General features: G+C 40.9%; 1 protein-coding gene across 11 annotated transcripts in view; it reads left to right on the top strand.

The window, feature by feature from the left end:
* Positions 1–25371, top strand: part of LOC128699014 (transcription factor A, mitochondrial) — a 168295-nt gene that overhangs the window by 56330 nt on the left and 86594 nt on the right. For 5 of the 11 annotated variants that reach the window (XM_070096819.1, XM_070096816.1, XM_070096818.1 and 2 more), the window contains one exon: positions 25006–25108. In XM_070096819.1, the coding sequence (XP_069952920.1) occupies positions 25006–25108 (103 nt within the window). Of the gene's footprint in view, positions 1–15846; positions 16233–25005; positions 25109–25371 lie in introns of all 11 variants that reach the window. The other 6 variants (XR_011393530.1, XR_011393529.1, XR_011393531.1 and 3 more) reach the window with 3 other exon arrangements.

Here is a 25371-nt window from a genome sequence, read left to right as displayed (position 1 = left end):
AGATTGCACAGTAGTAAGTGTGGATGTACTGAACAGGGAGTAAGTTTAGGTCTATGAAGAGTGGGGGGGGGGGTGTTGCCAGGGATGGGATTTAGTGATTATTCTTACTGCAGCTTTTTGTTGGGTTATTATTGGCTTTAGGTGTGTTGCTGCAATTGATCCCCAAGCACAAATAGCATAGGTGAGGTATGGATAAATAAGTGAGTGGTATAGTGTGAGAAGGGCATTTTGCGGCACGTAGTATCATATCTTGGAGAGGATCCCAACCGTTTTGGAAACTTTTTTGGTTATATGCTGGATATGGGTGCTGAAATTCAGGTTGTTGTCAAGGTATAAGCCTAGGAATTTGCCCCCATTATTTCTGGTAATTAGAGTGTTGTCAATCTTAATGTTAATTTGTGCATCTCCTGCTCTGCTACCAAACATAATATAGTAGGTTTCGTCAGTGTTAAGCGTAATTTTATTGGCTGTCATCCAAGTCGATATTTTGATCAGCTCCTCATTCACAATGGTATTGAGGGTGGCAAGATTAGGGTGAGAGATGACATAAGTCGTGTCGTCAGCAAAGAGAATGGGTTTCAGGTGTTGGGATACGTTTGGAAGGTCATTGATGTATATGAGGAAGAGCAGGGAACCAAGGACACTTCCCTGCGGAACTCCAGTATCAAGTGGCCGTGTTGCTGATGCTGTGTCTTTAATGGTGACATACTGATACCTATTAGTAATGTAAGATTTGAAATAAGAAAGCGCATGGCCTCTTATACCGTAATGATCAAGTTTGTGGAGTAGGATGTCGTGGTCTACTGTGTCAAAAGCTTTTCTTAGGTCAATAAAAATTCCTAGTGGTTATTCCTTATTTTCCATTGCTGTGTAAAGCAGATCTAGCATTTTTATGATTGCATCATTAGTGCTTTTATTTTTCCTGAATCCAAATTGGCAGGGGTTGAGTATGTTTTGAGCCGTTATAAATGAATACAGTCTCCTGTGCACGAGTTTCTCAAAGATTTTGGATAGCAATGGTAAGTTAGATATTATCCTATAGTTGTTTAAGTCTGTAGGGTCACCACCTTTATGTATTGGTGTAACCCTTGCCATCTTGAGTAGTTTCGGGAAGGTGCTAGTCTCTAGTGACTTGTTAAAAAGTAATGAAATAGCATGCAAAAGGACATGGGCCGCTCGCTTGTACAGTAATGGTGGGACATGAGACAGATTCCCCGAGTTATTTTTAAGTGACTTTATAATCTCGGTGACTTCCGTGGGTTCAGTTGGTGCAAGATAGAAGGAATCAGGGAAATTCCCATCTAGGTAGTCCCCGGCATGGGCATTGGTATGTGGGATTTTACTGTCGAGATTAGATCCTATGGTTGAGAAGAAGTCGTTTATCTTGTTAGCTGTGTCAGTGGGATGTAGTGGTGTTTCATTAGGTTTAGTTAGGACAATATTCTTGGTTTTTCTCAGTTTGTGGGTCCCTAGAATCTGAGAGAGTGTTTTCCAGGTCTTTTTTATATCTCCTCTAGTGTCTGTGAATCTACTGGAGTAGTATAGTTGTTTGGCTTTCTTTATTATTTTGGTGAGAGCTGATGAATAGTGTTTAAGAATATCTTTGAAGCATGGTGTAAGATGAGTGTCACTGCACTGCTTACAGTGCAGCAGTGAACACGTGACACTTGATGATGGTGCATTGCCTTGACTTTTTTTGATATCACTCTTACATGTAAACATGTCTATTTGCCTTTCTATTTGTCTGTCTATTTGCCTGTCTATTTGTCAGTCTATCTGTCTAGCTCTGTCTCTTTGTCTCTGCTTTTCTGTCTGCCTGTGTGCCTGTCTTCCTGTCTCTGCTCGTCTCTCTGTCTGTATGTCTCTTTTTCTGTCTGAGAGCCAACAGGTATTACACACAATGCAGAGATGCAGAGTCGTCACGTCTGATTTATGAACAAGTGAAAATGCTTATTACTTGCCAGTCATGCTCATTATGCCTTATATCTACAAGCACAGTATAGCACGTTGTATGGATTTTTTCGTTATCCTAGGTAATTTACACTATGTATAATAACTATTTATCTGTATCTGTGAGACAGAGACAGAGATGCAGACAGGCAGAGATAAATACAGACGGAGATAGAGACAGCCAAAGTCAATCAGATATCTAACCAGCCACCCACCCAGCCAGCCAGCCACCTGGCCTGCCAGCCACCTAGTCAGCCAGCCACCCAGTCTGCCAGCCACTCGACTGCCAAACACGTATTACATGTTCCAGAATTGTTTCTCTTTACTTAGGGATTCGGTTATAGGACATTCTGGCAGGATGATACTACCAGTGGTACCAAAATTGAAAGGATGTTGCACAGATGTTGTGCATGGGTTATTATCTAGGTTTTTTATATTTCCTTGACAACTTGTGGCCACATCCATCTCAGAGTCACTAAACTTGGAGTCAACATCACTTTCCTCTTAAAAGGGGAGTGTTAATGTGACATGACATCAGTGAATCCCTGGTGTTTGCCATGCTCTTGGCTCTTGCTGGCACTTACTTGAACTGGTGCTCCCACAAGTTACTAAGTGGTCCCAGATTTTTTTAATACTGTGCACACCAAGTGTTAAGACCCATTCTATACTGACCAGGCATCTCAGGCCAATCGTTGCAAATATGGAGGCAGGTCATATAAAACGTTGATCTATTTTTGGAGAACTAGAGGTAAGAAAGTAGATCATGTTTGGACAGTTAAGGGTTAATATAAGATTTACTGTATGCAGACTGCTGCATTATTGTAATAATTGTATAAATAGTGTCAATGCATTTGTTTACCTACCTGGAGTTTACCTGGAGAGAGTTCCGGGGGTCAACGCCCCCACGGCCCGGTCTGTGACTAAGCCTCATGGTGGATCAGGGCCTGATCAACCAGGCTGTTACTGCTGGCTACACGCAATCCAACGTACGAACCACAGCCCGGCTGGTCAGATACCGACTTTAGGTGCTTGTCCAGTGCCTGATTGAAGACAGCCAGGGGTCTATTGGTAATCCCCCTTATGTATGCTGGGAGGCAGTTGAACAGTCTTGAGCCCCTGACACTTATTGTGTTGTCTCTTAATATGCTAGTGACACCTCTGCTTTTCATTGGGAGGATGTTGCATCGGCTGCTGAGTTGTTTGCTTTCGTAGGGAGTGATTTTCATGTGCAAGTTCGGTACTAGTCCCTCTAGGATTTTCCAGGTGTATATAATCATGTATCTCTTCCACCTGCATTTCAGGAACTTCAAGCGCTCCCAGTAATCGAGGTGTTTTATCTCAGTTATGCATGCTGTGAAGGTTCTCCGTACATTTTCTAGGTCAGAAATATCACCTGCCTTGAAAGGTGATGTTAGTATGCAGCAATATTCCAGCCTAGATAGAACAAGCGACCTGAAGAGTGTCATCATGGGCTTGGCATCCCTAGTTTTGAAGGTTCTCATTGTCCATCCTGTCATTTTTCTAGCAGATGCGATTGATACAATGTTATGGTCCATGAAGGTGAGATCCTCCGACATGATCACTCCCAGGTCTTTGACGTTAGTTTTTCGCACTATTGTATGGTTGGAATTTGTTTTATACTCAGATGAAGTTTTAATGTCCTCATGTTTCCATATTGGAATAATTGAAATTTCTCATCGTTGAACTTCATATTGTTTTCTGCAGCCCATTGAGAGATTTGGTTGATGTCTGCCTGGAGCCTTGCAGTGTCTGCAATGGATGACACTGTCATGCAGATTTGGGTGTCATCTGCAAAGGAAGACATGGTGCTGTGGCTTACATCCCTGTCTGTATCAGATATGAGGATGGGGAACAAGATGGGAGCGATTATTGTGCCTTGCTGAACAGAGCTTTTCTCCGTAGCCGCCTCAGACTTTACTCTGTTGATTACTACTCTTTGTGTTCTATTTGTCAGGAAATGATAGATCAATCTACCAACTTTTCCTGTTATTCCTTTAGCACGCATTTTGTGCGCTATTATGCCATGGTCACACTTGTTGAAGGCTTTTGCAAAGTCTGTGTATATTACATTTGCATTCTTTTTGTCTTCTAGTGCATCTAGGACCTTGTCATAGTGATCCATTAGTTGGGACAGACAGGAGCGACCTGCTCTAAACCCATGCTGCCCTGGGTTGTGTAATTGACAGGTATCTAGATGAGTGGCAATCTTGTGAACGCATATTAGACCAACCAGCTGGACACACAGTGGACGAGTGACATAATTTGTGTACTTTGGAATGTCGGCAAAAATAGAAAAATTCCGTTACAATGAACCCCTGGTTATCATAATTAATCAGTTCCTAAGAGAGAGACTAAACCCAAATCCGACGATTTCCGAATTCATTTTCCCCATAAGAAATAATTTTTTTTAACAAGCCGCCAGTCTCCCACCCAGGCAGGGTGACCTAAAATGAAAGAAAATCCCCAAAAAGAAAATACTTTCATCATCATTCAACACTTTTGCCTCACTCATACATAATCACTGTTTTTGCAGAGGTGCTCAGAATACAACAGTTTAGAAGTATATACAGTGGTCCCTCAATTATCGTCCTTAATCCGTTTCTGGAAGTGGGACTATTATCGAAATAGACGATTTTCGAATAAATTTTCCACATAAGAAATAATGTAAATACAATTAATCCGTTCCTGACACCCAGAAGTATTAAAACAAAAAAAAATTTTACATGAAATATAGATGTAGTACATAAACAATACAATGGGACATGATGAATGAAACATTAACAGCATAACACTTACCTTTATTGGCGATTCTTCTTAGTGTATGGAAGACTGGAGGAGGAGAGAGATTGAATTACTGTTTGGAAGGGAAATCCCCTTCCATCAACACCTCAGGTACCAAGTCCTTTTCTGGGGTTGCTTCTCTTCTCTGTTTCTTAATGCCACTAGGACCAGCTTGAGAGTCACTGGAGTCCTGTCTTGCAAAAAAACTGTCCAGAGAGCTCTGTTTCTGACATCTCTTTTAAACTTCCCTAAAATGGGCCAAGACTCTGTCACTGTACAAGTTGCTGATATGGCTTGCAACATCCTTCTCTAGGTGATGTTTCTCCATAAATCTTTCCATCCTACCCCACATTTCAAAAATCTCTTTAACTTCTGAAGAAGGCACCTTCTTCCATCTCTCTTCCTCCTCCTCTGCAGCAAGATTCTGAGCTGCGATCTGTTGCTCTTCCTGCTGAAGCTCCTCAGTGGTTAGCTCTTCATTGTGGTCCTCCACCAACTCTTCCATATCCTCCAAACTCACATCCAATCCCATGGAACTCCCCAGTGCCACAATAGAGTTCACAACTGACATCAAGGGCCGCCTCAAACCCTTCAAAATCCCTCTTGTGGACACAATCTGGCCACAAGTTTCTCCAAGCAGAGTTCAAAGTCCTGGTAGTCACTCCCTCCCAAGCCTTACCTATAAGGCTTATGCAATGGAGAATACTGAAGTGTTCTTTCCAAAAATCTCTTAGGGTCAAGTGAGTGTCTGAGGTCACATTAAAGCACCTTTCAAACATTGCTTTGGTGTCGATTGTTTTTTAAAGTTTGAAATGACCTGCTGGTCCATGGGCTGGAGGAGAGAAGTGGTATTCGGGGGCAAGAACTTTACTGTGATGAACCCAAACTCCTTCAGAATTAGGTCATCCAAGTTTGGAGGATGAGCAGGTGCAATGTCCATTACTAGGAAGCACTTGAGATCCAATTTCTTTTCCAGAAGGTAATTCTTCATACTAGGGCCAAACACTTCATTGAACCACTCGACGAAAATTTCTCGTGACCCATGCCTTATTATTAGATCTCCAAAACACACAATTTACTCTTCATAACATTGTTTTTCTTGAACACTCTGGGATTTTCAGAATGGTACACTAGTAATGGCTTCACTTTGAAATCCCCACTAGCATTAGCACAGAACATGAGCATCAGCCTCTCTTTCATAGGCTTGTGTCCTGGCAGTGCCTTTTCTTCCTGAGTAATGTAGGTCCTCTTTGGCATTTTCTTTCGTAAGAGGCTTGTTTCGTCACAATTGAACACTTGTTCAGATTTCAGTCCTTCAGCCTCTATGTACTCCTTGAATTCCTGCACAGATTTTTCAGCCGCTTTTTGGTCCAAACTGGCAGCCTCACCATGCCTTATCACACTATGTATGCCAGTACGCTTCTTAAATCTCTCAAACCAGCCTTTGCTGGCCTTAAATTCACTCACATCACCACTAGTTGCAGGCAATTTCTTTACCAAATCGTCATGCAACTGCCTAGCCTTTTCACAAATAATCAACGTCATAAGCCTATCTCCTGCTAATTGTTTCTCGTTTATCCACACCAATAATAACTTCTCAACTCCTTTGAGTACTGGTGATCTCATTTTTGTCAGCATATTTACCTCCTTTGCAACAACAGCTTCCTTGATTTCCTTTTTCTTGGCTATAATGGAAGATATGGTTGTACAGGATTTGTTATACATCCTGGCCAGTTCGCCCACACGTACGCCACTTTCATATTGTTCAATGATGTTTTCCTTAAATTCAATCGTATTTCTCACCTTCTTTACCAAAGGCTTGGCACTAGGAGCTTTCTTTGGAGCCATGGTAGCTTATTTAGCGCTTGCAAGCAATAAAATGAATTGAATATTATGAAATATTTCGTATGAACATGTGAGGGGACTGTCCCTCACTGGTAAACAATGGCACACTGGCTGGGAAGGGAGGCCGAGGTGGCTCAGAGCTGTGTGTACGCATCCAGGACGAAAGACGATTAGCAAGTTAATGGGCCATTTGCGAGCCAATGTTTAGACGAAATAACGTGACGATTTCCGAAATGGACGACTATCAGGCCAGATGATTATTGAGGGACCACTGTACGTATAATATATGCTTCTACGTATAATATATGCCAATATCCCTGTTGCAACCCCTGAATGGGTTACAATGATTATTATGTATATATATAATGTATATTACCTTTTCATATAATTTTATATTGCTTATATTTGCGATAATAGCTAAATCGCAAATGTATTGCCTTATATTGTTATTTGACGTAGCTTATGTTGTTAGGATGTACATAATATGTGCTCAGTTCAAGTCTTGATTGTCAAACTACTGTAATTATCGCTTGTTGCTCATTATACTGCTGGCTTCTGAGCTGTGCTGTCCACGGGGCTATCACGTGATCGAGGGGGGGTGTCCTCACCTCTCGTGAAGTATTCAGTCTGCTCTAGACTCGCTTGGTGGTTGGACAGATTGTTTGTCTCATTATTCTTGTTAGTTCTGTAGAACTCTGTTCACAGAACATTGTATAGACTTAGTGATTTTCGACGTTGTACTGAGGTTGTGTGTCACATAGACACTCTGAGCATCTCAGGTCCTTAGCTATAGCTTCTGACCTAATTTTGTACTGGTTTCTGTGTATTGTCACAGTCGGCTTTTTCCTATGCTGAACTTAGATTCAGTAGTATGGGAGTTTTGTAACTTTTGTGGAGGATCTGCTGATGGTCCCTACTTAGTGTCGTTATATTATCTCCCTGTTCCTGATTCTGTGTCGCAGTCGCATATTGCATTGCTATTGGGCTTAGCATTCTTTTCATTGTTCAAGCAGACTGTTCGGGTTGCCAGTCGGTCAAGAAGTTATTTTATTTGAGGACTCTGTCAGTCACTTGTTTAAGTCTAGTCGAGTCGTGAGACATAGCGAACTACTTAGAGCACTTACACACATACACACTTGTACATATTTGTAATATCTTATTAAATGTTAATGTACCAGACGGTACTTAAGAATTATAAATGTGATATGTGCTTTCAGCACAATAATATTGAACTCGAGAGATTGATTTTATTTTGATTGCTGTGATTAATTTAATTTGATAATATACCTGTAGACTTAATAAATTTATTAAATTTTAATTTCTCTAGTTAGTAGCCTACCAGTTGTAATCCTGAAGCACTATTGAATAATACTGATTTCTAATGGATAATTGGACAAGGATACTGACTACTTGTTACGAAAACCCAGTAACAGGCTGGATGCTAGAAGGGCCGTCCTTTCTAGTGTTCACTGGAGATCTCTAAGCTTTTAGAATTGCGTTTTTTGTAACAAATGAGGGCCTGTCCGGGATGCTCTTGATCCAAGGTGTTGGAGAAATTGTCCAGTTTGACATACTAGTAACTCTATGATCAAACACTTTGAGTATTTTCCTAATCTGAAGACTTTGAGTTTAGTCTTCTACAACATACCAGGTGGATGTATGTACTTGACTGAGTCTCTTGATCCAAGGAGATGGAAATACTGTTTATGAGTTCTAGCTCTAAGACATCCAACACTAAAATTCCTATTAGGATTATAGTTTCCCATAATCACTCTCTCGTAGTACAATTATTTTTGTGATGTATGCCAAAGTGAAACAGTTAATTGATACTCTGACTTTCTCTGAGTTAAGTACATTAAAACTTCAGACGTGTTGGCAAGTAGCCAAATATCTCGGTGTGACGTATAACAGGAATTACACAGCTGAAACTGTCAGAGCATTAATTAAAGATATATTGTTTCCTGCTCATACAGAGATGTCTGATTATGATTCAGATTCAGAAAGTCTAGTGTCACAATTAGGAAGTATGACTCTATTTGATGAAGATGAAAGAGCAACTAGAGCAGAAGTGAGCCTAGTGTCTGAGCCTAGTGTAGATCAGTTCTCGCTCGCTCCTTCCTTCACTGACACATTAGTACAGAGTATAGCTGGTATGACTAAGCCTCACGCTAGTACTGTGTATGCTACACCTGTATCTATTTATCCTAGACCAGATCTAGACACTCTAGAGACGGCTGGACGAGGTGTCCGACCTAAGGACAGTCCAGAAAGACATGTTAATTTCCCTACTCCTCCATTACCTACTGGTCCTATCTCTCAGGAACAGTTTGAGAGGTTTGAACACCTCATTATGTTGCAGACTGCACAAATAGAGGCACAGAGGAGATTGAACGAAGAAGATTTCCAAAGAGAAAATGTTCGTCTGTGAAGACAACAGACTGATAGATCACAGGACACATTTAATGTGCAGAAAGCTGCATCCATGGTTCCTAAGTTTTTTGAAAGTGACTTAGACACATATTTTGATGTGTTTGAGAACCAGGCACGTGCTATGAACTGGCAACGTAAGCACTGGGCAACACTGTTGCATACTGCTTTGAGGGGAAGAGCTCAAACCTGTACTGCAGCTTTGCCATTTGCCAAGTACATTAATTATGACGCTGTCAAACAAACAATTCTAGAGACGTATAACTTGTTACCTGTAAGTTATCAAAGAGCATTTCGTACATTACAACGACGACAAGATCAAACTTGTGTAGAGTTTGCTCGTGAGAAAAAAGTTGCATTTCAGAGGTGGTGTAGGTCTGCCAAGTGTAACAACTATGACAGCCTTGTTCAGTTGTTACTACACGAAGAATTTAACAACTGTATGTCTGCTGACATACAAGAATATCTGATCGATCATACTACCTCGGATATTCTGGAAACTGCAGCATTAGCAGACAATTATGAGATTTCTCACAAACTTGTACGTACTAAAAAACAGAAAAACAAGGTAACTAAAGATTGTCCTAGAAGTTGGCAACCTAAATCAGCTGCTCATTGCCGGCCTGATGTACCTGCTACTGTAACTTCTCGTACCTTTACCAGGAAAACTCACAACCCTGAATCTGTCTCTGTGGCTAGACAGAAATCTGATATCGAGAAGAAGAAAGTTAAATGTACCTATTGTAACAGAAAAGGACATGTTAGAGAGTATTGCTATAAATTAGAAAGAGATGCGAGAGACAGTCGTGCGGCTGGCGCCCCCACTCAAGTCGTATCCTCTTCCGAGCAACAAAGGCACCAAAATCCTAGTAATTTCTCTTATCCTACTGTTTTAGATAATGTTACTCAGGATAGATGACTAGCGTCAGAAAGTGTATCTGACGAAAAGATTCGTTCAGCGATGAGTCCTTACTTTTCGAGAGATAAAGTAGGATTTGACGAATCACATCTAACTGAGATAATTTCTTTCAGAGACACTGGCAGTTATCTCACATTATTAAGAGAAGATGTACTGCCCATAACTGATGATACCTATTGTAAGATAGATGTATTGTTAGAAGCCTATGGTGGGGCTGTTATAAAAGTACCTCTTCACAAAGTTTATATTCAAACAAGCTATTATACTGGTTATATTTCAGTGGGTATATCCAGCGGTGTATTTCCTATCAGGTCAGTGGACTTGTTGATAGGGAACGATATCCTTCATGCTGGTATATGTAAAGAACCACTTGTGATTGATAATAACACTGATGATAATTATGCCATTGAAGCTTGTAGAGAGAAACCTATTTTATTTCCTCTCAGCGCAATTACTAGAGCTATGTCAAAGATTCAACAACCATCCTTGTCTCCTGTTGAGTTAGTTGATGACAATGATTTGGGCTTGAATATGTTTAGTGACGCTCTGCGCCCAGGGTCATTAACACTAACTCCCCCCGGTCATCAACCTAGTCAGGATACAACTGACGTTAAATTTCTAACTCATGATGATTTAATCAAGGATCAGTTTGTTGATCAGTCACTGGAAAAACTGAGAGATATAGCAGTTACTGAGAGTGAAGCAAAGGATCTCGATAATTGTTACTATTATAGTAACGGTGTACTGATGGAGAAAAATACATGTAAGTTGTCAGCTGATAGTGTTTCCACCACAGTCAAGCATTTCGTAGTGTTACCAGTTACATTTCGTGAACAAGCCATTGATTTTGCTCACAATAGTCCCATAGGAGGACTTTTGGGTGTCAAGAAGACACTCGGTAAACTGGCAAAACTTTTTACTTGGCCAAAGATGAAGGAAACAGTAGCTGATCATGTGCGACGTTGCCACGTGTGTCAAGTGACAGGCAAGCCAGCGCACACACCTCCACCTACACCTCTCACTATGAGCTCTAGTAGCAAAGTTCAGTTCATCTGGACTAGACATTGTTCAGACTCGTTCAAAAGGTTGAAGCGCTTGCTATCCTCTGCTCCTGTGTTGAAAAGTCCTAATTTCAATCTTCCCTTCTTTTTACATATAGATGCGAGTGGTTATGCAGTGGGCGCTGTGCTGCTCCAACAGTCAACATCCACTGATATTCTCCATCCTATATGTTACTATTCATCTAAGCTCAAACGACACCAGAAAAATTATGCTCTAGCTCTTGTGGTGTCCTTGGAACATTTTGACGTGTATTTGGGCACTTCCCCATTTAAAATTAACGTTTTTTCAGACCACAATCCACTCACCTACATAAACACTATGAAAAGTAAAAATACTAGGATCATGAGGTGGGCCCTCAGAATCCAACCTTATTCTATTAGTATAAAACACATAAGTGGTCATTGTAATGTAATTGCTGACGCTCTGTCACGTCCTTAATAATTATCAGTTACATTAAATTAACGTAATTTTATGCCCAAATACCTTTTGTTACTTGCTATCTCAAATTCAGTAAAGTAACTTAATCCCTCCAGCCCATATTAACTATATATACTCATGTCTAGTTATTATATTTATGTATTCACAGTATTGTTGTGTGAGGAGGAGACAAGCTGAGTGTTGAGTGGGTAGTGTGGTGCGGGTGATGTACTGCGTGACGCAACACTGTCCTGCCGCAGACCCCCCCCCCTTCACTACACACCTTCAGCTGTTTCATACTCAGATGTTCATACTGCCTCGCATTCCACAACCACTACTTAAGAGTGGAATGCAGTCTCCTCTACTATGATCGAGCCTCAACGTGCCCTCCTTGTCAGCGCTATCCTGTCTCTACACTGATGTATATAACCACGAGTATGCAGATACGATACTGTGTACTGCCCTAGTACTAGGGGCATATCCTAGTGATGGACGCTGTGAAATTGTAGAGGTGCTTGGCACAAGAGAGACTTTGATTAATATTTATATTAAATTGTATTGATATGAGTAATCAGTAATAATGTGAAAGACATTAATGCAACTCCCAGTGCGACCCTCTGTCATGTTGGGGGGGGGGTGTTGCAACCCCTGAATGGGTTACAATGATTATTATGTATATATATAATGTATATTACCTTTTCATATAATTTTATATTGCTTATATTTGCGATAATAGCTAAATCGCAAATGTATTGCCTTACATTGTTATTTGACGTAGCTTATGTTGTTAGGATGTACATAATATGTGCTCAGTTCAAGTCTTGATTGTCAAACTACTGTAATTATCGCTTGTCGCTCGTTATACTGCCGGCTTCTGAGCTGTGCTGTCCACGGGGCTATCACGTGATCGAGGGGGGGGGTGTCCTCACCTCTCGTGAAGTATTCAGTCTGCTCTAGACTCGCTTGGTGGTTGGACAGATTGTCTGTCTCATTATTCTTGTTAGTTCTGTAGAACTCTGTTCACAGAACATTGTATAGACTTAGTGATTTTCGACGTTGTACTGAGGTTGTGTGTCACATAGACACTCTGAGCATCTCAGGTCCTTAGCTATAGCTTCTGACCTAATTTTGTACTGGTTTCTGTGTATTGTCACAGTCGGCTTTTTCCTATGCTGAACTTAGATTCAGTAGTATGGGAGTTTTGTAACTTTTGTGGAGGATCTGCTGATGGTCCCTACTTAGTGTCGTTATATTATCTCCCTGTTCCTGATTCTGTGTCGCAGTCGCATATTGCATTGCTATTGGGCTTAGCATTCTTTTCATTGTTCAAGCAGACTGTTCGGGTTGCCAGTCGGTCAAGAAGTTATTTTATTTGAGGACTTTGTCAGTCACTTGTTTAAGTCTAGTCGAGTCGTGAGACATAGCGAACTACTTAGAGCACTTACACACATACACACTTGTACATATTTGTAATATCTTATTAAATGTTAATGTACCAGACGGTACTTAAGAATTATAAATGTGATATGTGCTTTCAGCACAATAATATTGAACTCGAGAGATTGATTTTATTTTGATTGCTGTGATTAATTTAATTTGATAATATACCTCTAGACTTAATAAATTTATTAAATTTTAATTTCTCTAGTTAGTAGCCTACCAGTTGTAATCCTGAAGCACTATTGAATAATACTGATTTCTAATGGATAATTGGACAAGGATACTGAGTACTTGTTACGAAAACCCAGTAACAGGCTGGATGCTAGAAGGGCAGTCCTTTCTAGTGTTCACTGGAGATCTCTAAGCTTTTAGAATCGCGTTTTTTGTAACAATCCCAAACACCCCCTTTAACCCTTTGACTGTTTTCGACGTATAAATACGTCTTACGAGCCAATGTTTCTGACGTATATATACTCAATAATTCTAGCGGCTTCAAATCTAGCGGGAGAAAGCTGGTAGGCCCACATGTGAGAGAATGGGTCTGTGTGGTCAGTGTGCACCACATAAAAAAAATCCTGCAGCACACATTGCGTAATGAGAAAAAAAAACTGATCGTTTTTTTGGAATAAAGCGCCGACTTTGAGGTGTATTTTCGTATAGTATTTATCGTTGTATTCGCGTTTTCATGGTCTTAGGTGATAAAATGGAAAACATATTACAGAAATAGAGATGATTTTCATTACTTTGACGATGAAAACGACCTTGAAACTGAGCTCAAAGTAGCGGAAATGTTCGATTTTTACCAATGTTCAGGAGTAAATAAATCACACCACACGTCCAATACACGTCAACTGGGGAGTCTTATATTCTTTCACTAGTGCACTGATATTATTTATACCATTTTTACAATAATGCAGTAGTCTGCATAACAGTAAACTTTGTATTTTTTTGTATGAATAAAAAATCAAAATAGAAAGCAATAATAATATAAGAGGGGCCTAGAGATGTGACTAATGAACAGAGCATATGTTATTTTAGTGCCACGAATGTCTACCTTGTTTATTCTGGACCCTATTTTGAAATTGGCATCTTTTTTAGTTTGCGTGAAATTGGCCAAATTGCCAATTTCTGACCACCATATTGGGTAGTCCAAATTAGTAAATGGGAGGTTTCTTGTACTCAGCTGATAGATAAAATGGAGTTCTAAAGAAATAGCTCTGAGTTTGGTCAACTGGAACAATGGAATTGGCTGAAAATAGGGCTCAAAGACGGCAAAATCGCCGATACACATATGTCGCCGAGACCGCTAACTTCGCGGGAGCATAATTCCATGAGTTTTCGACCAAATTTCGAACTTTTGGTGTCATTACCATCGGGAAAAGATTCTCTATCATTTCATAAGAAAAAAGAATTTTTTTTTTTCAAAAATTGAGCGACATAGAATGACAGTTTCAGAGAGGGGCCTGAAACAGTCAAAGGGTTAAAGTGCAGGCATTGTACTTCCCATTTCCAGGACTCAGTCCGGCTGTATAAAAATAACCGGTTTCTCTGAATCCCTTAATTAAATATTACCCTGCTCACACTCCAACAGCTTGTCAGGTCTCCATTCACTCCTATCTAATACGCTCACGCACACTTGCTGGAAGTCCAAGCCCCTCGCCCACAAAACCTCCTTTACCCCCTCCCTCCCACCTTTTCATGGACGACCCCTACCCTGCCTTCCTTCCCCTACAGATTTATATGCTATGTCATTCTACTTTGATCCATTCTCTCTAAATGACCAAACCACCTCAGCAACCCCCTCTTCAGCCCTCTGACTAATACTTTTATTAACTCAACACCTTCTAATTTCCACACTCCGAATTTTCTGCATAATATTTACACCACACATTGTCCTTAGACAGGACATCTCCACTGCCTCCAACCATCTGCTTGCTGCAGCATTTACATCCTAAGCTTTACACCCATATAAGAGAGTTGGTACCACTATACTTTCATACATTCCCTCCTTTGCCTCCATGGATAACGTTTTTTTGGCTCTGGTGGCCTGGTGGTTAACGCTCTCGCTTCACACGGTGAGGGCCTGGGTTCGATTCCCAGCCAGAGTAGAAACATTGGACGTGTTTCTTTCCACCTGTTGTCTATGTTCCCCATCAGTAAAATGGGTACCTGGGTGTTAGTCGACTGGTGTGGGTCGCATCCTGGGACACTGACCTAAGGAGGCCTGGTCACAGACCGGGCCGCGGGGGCGTTGACCCCCGGAACTCTCTCCAGATAAACTCCAGATAAACATATACGTACCTCAACGCACCACTCACCTGTTTTCCTTCATCAATTCTATGGTCATCCTTCATAAACCCATCTGCTGACATGTCAACTCCCAAATATCTGAAAACATTCACTTCTTTCATACTTCCTCTCTCCAATGTGATATCCAATTTTTCTTTATCTAAATCATTTGATACCCTCATTACCTTACTCTTATCTATGTTCACTTTCAACTTTCTACCTTTACACACCTAAACTCGTCCACTAACCTTTGCAACTTTTCTCTAGAATCTCCCATAAGCACAGTATCATCAGCAAAAAGTAACTGTGTCAACTCCCATTTGGTGTTTGATTCCCCATAATTTAATCCCACCCGTCTCCTCAACACCCTAGCATTTACTTCTTTTACAACCCCATCTATAAATATATTAAACAATCATGGTGACATTACACATCCCTGTTTAAGTCCTACTTTTACCGGGAAGTAATCTCCCTCTCTTCTACACACTGTACTCATAAGTATAATTATCATACATAGCATAAATTACCTAAAATAACACGAAAAGTCCAAGTGCTATACTGTGCTTCTAGATATAAGGCATAAGAATGAATGTGATGTTTCACCCACAGTTGTATCTTTCCACTTGTGCAGATGTGACAATTCTGTAATATGTATAATTCCTGTCTGCTTACCTGATGCTCAACTTTCTGAGCAGCTCTGTCTGAGGGAGAGAGCAAGCATGTGTGCTCCAGCCAGTCAGCCTCTCAACTGCTCAGTCAGTCAGCCACCCACCTGCCCAGCTATTCAGCCACTCACCTGCCCAGGGAGTCAGCCACCCACCTGCCCAGCCATTTAGCCACTCACCTGCCCAGGGAGTCAGCCACCCACCTGCCCAGCCATTCTGCCACCCACCTGCCCAGCCATTCAGCCATCCACCTATCCAGCAATTCAGCCACTCACCTGCCCAGCCAGTCAGCCATCCACCTGCCCAGTCAGTCAGCCACCCACCTGCCCAGCCATTCAGCCACCTTTCTGCCCAGCCATTCAGCCATCCACCTGCCCAGCCATTCAGCCACCCATGCCTCGCACCCATATAAGAGCGTTGGTATAACTATACTCTCATACATTCCCCTCTTTACTTTCAAGGATGAAGTTCTTTGTCTCCACAGACTCCTCAGTGCACCACCCACCTTTTTACCCTCATCAGTTCTATGATTCACCTCATCTTTCATAGACCCATCCGCTGACACGTCCACTCCCAAACATCAGTACACATTCACCTTCTCCATACTCTCTCCCTCCAATCTGATATCCAATCTTCCGTTACCTAATTTTTTTGTTATCCTCATCACCTTACTCTTTCTTATATTCACTTTTAGCTTCCTTCTTTTACATACCCTACCAAACTCATCAACCAACCTCTGCAACTTCTCTTCAGAATCTCCCAAAAGCACGGTATCATCAGCAAAGAGCAACTGTGACAACTCCTACTTTATGTTAGATTCTTCATCTTTTAACCCCACACTTCTTGCCAACATGTCCTTTCGCATGCTATTACATTACTTTTTAGCAAGTCACTAGAAACTAGCACTTTTCCGACACTATATAAAGGTGGTGACCCTACAGACGTAAACAACTATTGGCCAATATCAAACTTACCATTGCTATCCAAAATCTTTGAGAAACTCGTGCACAGGAGACTATATTCATTTATTACGTCACAAAACATACTCGACCCCTGCCAATTTGGATTCAGGAAAAATAAAAACACTAATGATGCAATTATAAAAATGCTAGACCTGCTTTACACAGCATTGGAAAATAAGGAATATCTGCTAGGAATTTTTATTGACCTAAGAAAACCATTTGACACAGTAGACCACAGTATCTTACTCCACAAACTTGACCACTATGGTATAAGAGGCCATGCACTTGCATATTTTAAATCTTACCTTTCTAATAGGTATCAGTATGTCACCATTAAAGAGACAGCCTCATCAATACGGCCACTTGATACTGGAGTTCCGCAGGGAAGTGTCCTTGGACCCCTGCTCTTCCTCATTTGCATTAATGATCTTCCAAACATATCCCAACACCTGAAACCCATTCTCTTTGCTGACAACACGACTTATGTCATCTCCCACCCTAATCTTGCCACCCTCAACACCATTGTTAACGAGGAGCTGCTCAAAATATCGACTTGGATGGCAGCCAATAAACTTATACTTAACACTGGCAAAACCTACTATATTATGTTTGGTAGCAGAGCAGGTGTTGCGCAACTTAACGTTAAGATCGACAACACTCTAATTGCCAGACATAATGAGGACAAATTCCTTGGCCTATACCTCGACAACAACCTAAATTTCAGCACCCATATCCAACACATAACAAAAAAAATGTCGACAACGGTGGGGATCCTCTCCAAGATACGATACTACGTGCTGCAAACTGCCCTTCTCACACTATACCATTCACTTATATATCCATACCTCACCTATGCTATCTGTGCTTGGGGTTCAACTGCAGCAACACACCTAAAGCCAATAATAACCCAACAAAAAGCCGCAGTAAGAATAATCACTAAATCCCATCCCTTGCAACACACCCCCCGACTCTTCATAGATCTTAACTTACTCCCTGTTCAGAACATCCACACTTACTACTGTGCAATCTATATCTACAGGACCTTAAATTCCAATATTAACCTTGACCTAAAATGCTTTCTTGATAGTTGTGACAGGATCCACAGGCATAACACCAGACACAAACATCTCTATGACATTCCCCGTGTTCGACTAAACCTTTACAAAAATTCAATGTATTTCAAAGGACCTAAAATCTGGAACACCCTACCTGAAAACTCTAGAACTGCAGACACATTCATCACTTTCAAAACTACAGTTAGAAAACATCTTATCTCCCTGATCCACCCTGACAACTAACTACATGATAACCACCTGGTGGTTCAAAATTACACTCACTCACCCACTGACTATAAACCCAGAAATACTAATCTTAATCTTAAAATAATAAATCCTAACTAGTCATAAGTTTGCCTATGATACTCAAATATAGACACCTTGTATTGTGCCAAAACAAAAGCATTCACATTGCTAAACTCACAAATTATGATGTAGTCACTTAGCCTTAATGCCATAATCTGTAAGGATTTAATGTTAAGAAATAATCTAAGTCTGCTCGAAATGCCTAGCCATGCTAGGTGTCCTAGTGGCCCCCTCTGTAATTAGTATTTTATAACATGTAAACCACAAAATATCCAAAGCCTGTAAACCCCACATTGTAACCATTATAAAGAATGAACTTGAATTGAATTGAATATATTGAACAACCATGGTGACAGCACACATCCTTGTTTAAGGCCTGCTCTTACTGGGAAATAATCTCCCTCTCACTTACATTCTCTGACCTGAGCCTCACTGTCCTCGTAAAGACTCATCACTGCTTTCAATAACCTACCTTCTATTCCATACATTTGCAATATCTGCCACATTCCCTCCTATCTACCCTATCGTACGCCTTTTTTAAATCCACAAATGACACAAGAACCTCTTTACCCTTAGCTAAATATTGTTCACCTATATGTTTCACAGTAAACACTTGGTCTACACACCCTCTACCCTTCCTAAACCCTCCTTGTTCATCTGCTATCCTGCTCTCTGTCTTACTCTTAATTCTTTAATAACTCTACCATGCACTTTACCAGGCATACTCAACAGACTTCTTCTTCTTCTTTCAACGTACCAGCCATATCCCACCAAGGTGGGGTGGCCCAAAAGAAAAAACGAAAGTTTCTCCTTTTAAATTTAGTATTATATACAGGAGAAGTGGTTACTAGCCCCTTGCTCCCAGCATTTTAATCGCCTCTTGCAACGCGCATGGCTTACGGAGGAAGAATTCTGTTCCACTTCCCCATGGAGGTAAGAGGAAATAAACAAGAACAAGAACTAGAAAGAATAGAAGAAAACCCAGAGGGGTGTGTATATACAGTGGACCCCCGCATACCGTTGGCCTTACATAACGTTAAATCCGCATACCGCTACATTTTATCGCTAAGATTTTGCCTCGCATACCGCTAAAAAACCCGCTCAACGCTGTTCGTCTGAGACGCGTCTAATGTGCGCCCTTAGCCAGCCTCACATGTTCCGCCGGTGGCATTGTTTACCAGCCAACCTCCGTGGTAACATCCAAGCATACAATCGGAACATTTCGTATTATTACAGTGTTTCTGGTGATTTTATCTGCAAAATAAGTGACCATGGGCCCCAAGAAAGCTTCTAGTGCCAACCCTACAGGAATAAGGGTGAGAATTACTATAGAGATGAAGAAAGAGATCATTGATAAGTATGAAAGTGGAGTGCATGTCTCCGAGCTGGCCAGGTTGTATAGTAAACCCCAATCAACTATCACTACTATTGTGGGCAACAAAAAGGCAATCAAGGAAGCTGTTCTTGCCAAAGGTTTAACTGTGTTTTCGAAACAGAGATCGCAAGTGATGGAAGATGTTGAGAGACTCTTATTGGTGTGGATAAATGAAAAACAGATAGCAGGAGATAGCATCTCTCAAGTGATCATAAGTGAAAAGGCTAGGAAATTGCATGAGGATTTAATTAAAAAAATGCCTGCAACTAGTGATGATGTGAGTGAATTTAAGGCCAGCAAAGGTTGGTTTGAGAGATTTAACCCTTTGACTGTTTCCGACGTATAAATACGTCTTACGAGCCAATGTTTCTGACGTATTTATACGCATAAATTCTAGCAGCTTCAAATCAAGCAGGAGAAAGCTGGTAGGCCCACATGTGAGAGAATGGGTCTCCATGGTCAGTGTGCACCATATAAAAAAAATCGGGGAGCCAGTGGTGCATTGTGGGAATGCCATTTCAGTTGTCCTTTTTCAGCATGTCTAGCGGTAAGAAATATGTGATTCCCCAGCAAATCTGGGACTCTTCTCTTCCCAAGTGATGCTCAAACACAGATGGAAGTGTCAGTGAAGATCAATTTCATGATTTGGAGGAGTTTGAGACCAAAAGCAATGGAGGAGGAGGAGGGGGAGGAGGGGAGGAAGAGGAGGAGGAGGAGGAGGAGGAGGAGGAGGAGGGAAGGAAGAGGAGGAGGAGGAGGAGGAGAAGAGGAGGAGGAGGAGGAGGAAGAAGAAGATGTAATAATATTGTTCCCTTGAATCAAGAAAAAAAAAAGTCCACCCCATGACAGTGACAAGATAAGGGGAGATAACATCTGATAAGAGCTGACTTTGATGAGCGTAAAGGAGGGTAATATTACATGACCATCGCCCTCCCTTTGTTTTTGCTGGTACACAAACATTTGTCTGTCTGTCTATTTGTCTGTCTGTCAAGCTCCCTGTCTGTCCATCTAGCTCTCTGTCTCAGAGAGAGCCACAAGACTGTGTCATCACGTTTACTCACATCTTCAAGCAGAGTATAGCACTTTGTCTGGATTTCTTGGGTTATCCTAGGTAATTTACACTATGTATACTTGTATTTATGTGTACCTGTGAGACAGAGATAGGCAGACAGATAGAAAGAGAGACAGATTGAAAGATATAGAATGAGGGAGAAAGATAATTAGATAGAATGGAGGAGGGGAAGCAGCATCCGACCCCATTGTTTTGACAGGCGGTAGGGGTAGTGACTAATGAGACAATATGTCACTTTGACAGCTGCCGACTTCTGACTCAAAACAATTATAAGCCACACACTCGCACACAAGACAAGGAGGAGGAGAAGGAGGAGGAGGAGGAGGAGAAGGAGAAGGAGAAGGAGAAGGAGAAGGAGGAGGAGGAGGAGGAGGAGGAGGAGGAGGAGGAGAAGGAGAAGGAGAAGGAGGAGGAGAAGAAGGAGGAGGAGAAGGAGGAGGAGAAGGAGGAGGAGGAGAAGGAGGAGGAGAAGGAGGAGGAGGAGGAGAAGGAGGAGGAGGAGAAGGAGGAGGAGGAGGAGGAGGATGATTGTTTGTTTGTTTTTGTAAACAAGTTTTGTAAACAATATATTGATAATTATGTTTGTGTGCTTATTGTGTTGTATACAACGAGTGTATATATATACATTGCACCTTACTTTGGTCTCATAGGCCACATAAGTTATGTGAAAAAATAAAATAGTGAAAAAAACAAAAAACCTTCAATTACAAGTAAACTAAAGTTTACCGGGTGAGCGGCAGTCGCCGCTGTTGCCATACGCAGCTCATTTTCTGCAAACTTCACGGCTCTATATCTCAGTAAGTACCGATGGCAAAAATTTTTTTTTTTGGACTAAAACACTCAGAAAAATAATCTTAACATTTTCATAAGAAAAAATATTTTTTTTTTTTTTTTAATATTTGGCGACATAGAATGACAGTTTCAGAGAGGGGCCTGAAACAGTCAAAGGGTTAAGAAGCGTAGTGGCATACATAGTGTGATAAGGCATGGTGAGGCTGCCAGTTCGGACCACAAAGCAGCTGAAAAATATGTGCAGGAATTCAAGAAGTACATAGACAGTGAAGGACTGAAACCTGAACAAGTGTTTAATTGTGATGAAACAGGCCTGTTTTGGAAGAAAATGCCAAGCAGGACCTACATTACTGAGGAGGAAAAGGCACTCCCAGGACATAAGCCTATGAAAGACAGGCTTACTCTGTTGATGTGTTCCAATGCTGGTGGTGAATGCAAAGTGAAGCCTTATTAGTGTATCACTCTGAAACTCCCAGACCGTTCAGGCAAAAGAATGTCCTCAAGGCTAATTTGTGTGTGCTGTGGAGGGCAAACAGTAAGGCATGGGTCACTAGGGACTTTTTCTATGACTGGTTACACCATGCATTTGCCCCCAATGTGAAAGATTACCTAACTGAAAAGAAATTAGAACTTAAGTGCCTCCTGGTGTTAGACAATGCCCCTGGTCATCCTACAGACGTGGCAGAGCGACTTTATGGGGACACGAAATTCATTAAGGTGAAGTTTTTGCCTCCTAATACCACTCCTCTCCTGCAGCCCATGGACCAGCAGGTTATTGCAAACTTCAAAAAACTGTACACAAAAGCTCTGTTTGAAAGGTGCTTTGTAGTGACCTCAGAAACTCAACTGACTCTAAGAGACTTTTGGAGAGATCACTTTAATATCCTCAATTGTGTAAACCTTATAGGTAAGGCTTGGGAGGGAGTGACTAAGAGGACCTTGAACTCTGCTTGGAAGAAACTGTGGCCAGAATGTGTAGACAAAAGGGATTTTGAAGGGTTTGAGGCTAACCCTGAGAATCCTATGCCAGTTGAGGAATCCATTATGGCATTGGGAAGGTCCTTGGGGTTGGAGGTTAGTGGGGATGATGTGGAAGAGTTGGTGGAGGAGGACAATGAAGAACTAACCACTGATGAGCTGATAGATCAACTTCAACAGCAAGAGGCCAGACCTGAGGAAACTGGTTTGAAGGAGGGGAGAGAGAAATTGAAGAAATTGCCTACTACAAAGATTAAGGAAATCTGTGCAATGTGGCTGAAAGTGCAAACCTTTATGGATGAAAATCACCCTCACACAGCTATTGCAAGCCGTGCTGGTGACTATTACACTGATCATGTAATTGTGCATGCCTTTTTCAGTTTGTGTGTATTAAAATTAATATTTCATGTGGTAAAAATGTTTTTTTTTCATACTTTGGGGTGTCTTGCATGGATTAATTTGATTTCCATTATTTCTTATGGGGAAAATTCATTTGCATAACGATAATTTCGCATAACAATGAGCTCTCTTGCACAGATTAATATCGCTATGCGGGGGTCCACTGTATATGCTTGTACATGTATGTGTAGTGTGACGTAAGTGTAAGTAGAAGTAGCAAGACGTACCTGAAATCTTGCATGTTTATGAGACAGAAAAAAGGACACCAGCAATCCTACCATCATGTAAAACAATTACAGGCTTTCGTTTTACACTCACTTGGTAGGACGGTAGTACCTCCCTGGGCGGTTGCTGTCTACCAACCTACTACCTATAAATCAACAGACTTATTCCCCTATAATTTTTACACTCTCCTTTGTCCCCTTTGCCTTTATACAAAGGAACTGTGCATGCTCTCTGCCAATCCCTAGGTACCTTACCCTCTTCCATACATTGATAAAATAAAAGCACTAACTTCTCCAAAATTATATCCCTACCTGCTTTTAACATTTCTATCTTTATATCATCAATCCCAGATGCATTACCCCCTTTCATTCTACCCACTGCCTACACACTTCTGCCACACTAACAACTTGTTCTTCCTCACTTCTCTGTTAATCTTCCTTGCCCTATATATGAAATCACATTTTCCCTAGCTTCATCAACCTTTAACACTTCCTCAAAATATTCTCTAAATCTTTCCGATACCTCTAACTCTCCATTTAATAACTCTCCTCTCCTATTTTTAACTATCAAATCCATTCGCTCCCTAGGCTTTCTCAATTTATTAATCTCACTCCAAAACTTTTTCTTATTTTCAACAAAATTTGTTGATAACATCTCACCCATTGTCTCAACATCTCACCCATTGTCTCATTTGCTCTCTATTTTCATTCCTTCACCACTCTCTTAACCTCTCTCTTTCTCTCCATATACTCCTCCCTCCTTGCATCACTTCTACTTTGTAAAAACCTGTCATATGCTAACTTTTTCTCTCTTATTACTCTCTTTACATCATTCCACCAATCGCTTTTCTTCCCTCCCACACCCACCTTCCTGTAACCACAAACTTCTGCTGAACACTAAATAGTGAACTTACCCTATACATCTTCTACCCCATTGCTTATACTCACACTAGCCCATCTGTCCTCCATGTTTTTTATATCTTACTCTAACTTCCTCCTCCTTTAGTTTATAAATCTTCACCGCTCTCTTACTTGCTGCTTCCATTTTCCTTGTATCCCATCTACCTTTTACTCTCACTGTAGCTAAAACTAAAAAGTGATCTGATATATCTGTGGCCCCTCAGTGAACATGTACATCCTGAAGTCTACCCAACAGTCTTTTATCTACCAATACATAGCTCAACAAACTACTGTCATTATGCCCTATATCATATCTTGTATACTTATTTATCCTCTTTTTCTTAAAATATGTGTTACCTATAACCAAACCCATTTGTATATAAAGTTCAATCAAATGCTCCCCATTATAATTTACATCTGGCACCGGAAACTTACCTACCACACCCTCTCTAAACGTTTCTCCTACTTTAGCATTTAGGTCCCCTACCACAATTACTCTCTCACTTGGCTCAAAAGTTCCTACACATTTGCTTAACATCTCCCAAAATCACTCTCTCCTCTACACTCCTCTCTTCTCCAGGTGCATACACGTTATGACCTACTTTTCACATCCATCCCTTATTTTAATCCACATAATCCTGAAAGTATGTGGCATAAATGTTGCACTTGGGTTATTATCTAGGTTTTTGGTATTTCATTGACCACTTGTGGCCACATCCATCACAAAGCCACTAAAGTTGGGGTCAACATCACTTACCTCGAAAAAAGAGTGTTAATACAACATTGTGCTAGTGAATCCCTGGAGTTTGCCACGCAGTTTGCCTTAGCTGGCACTCAGTTGAACTAGTGCTCCCACGAGGTACTAAGTAGTCCCAGATTTTTTTAATACTGCACACAGTGAGTATTAAGACCCATTCTATTCTGACTAGGCCTCTCAAGCCTAGCATGCCAAATTTGAATGCTGAAAAAATAGTTGATCAGTGTCTGGAGTGCTAGTAGTACTATGCGTACATCAACAGTTAAAGGGTTAAAAAGTTATTTTCTCTTAAATTTTAATTCAAACATATCAGCAATTACTGTATTTTAAAGTTATTGTCATCATTTTACTTTTATTGATGATTTTCAGAAGTTATCACAAAGCTGTCACACTTATGGCAAAACTTGAGTCCTGCAGAGAAGGAGGAGTGGACACAAAAATCTGAGAGAGAGAAAGCTGCATATGATATTCAGTAAGTGAGAGCTACAGAATTCCATACTTCTTTGTTGTTGTTGTGTTACTCAACCATTTATATCTCATTAACCCTTGGACTGTTTCAGTCGTATATGTATGTCTTACGAGCCAATGTGTTTGACATATACAGTATATACTCAAAAATTCTAGCGGCTTCAAATCAAGCGGGAGAAAGCTGCTAGGCCCACATATGAGAGAATGGGTCTGTGTGGTCAGTGTGCACTGTACAAAAAAAAACCTGCAGCACGCAGTGCATAATGG

The sequence above is a fragment of the Cherax quadricarinatus genome, chromosome 55, assembly GCF_038502225.1.
Source record: "Cherax quadricarinatus isolate ZL_2023a chromosome 55, ASM3850222v1, whole genome shotgun sequence".
NCBI lineage: Eukaryota > Metazoa > Arthropoda > Malacostraca > Decapoda > Parastacidae > Cherax > Cherax quadricarinatus.
The sequence above is the reverse complement of the archived record's forward strand: the minus strand, read 5'-3'. Positions and strand labels throughout refer to the sequence as shown.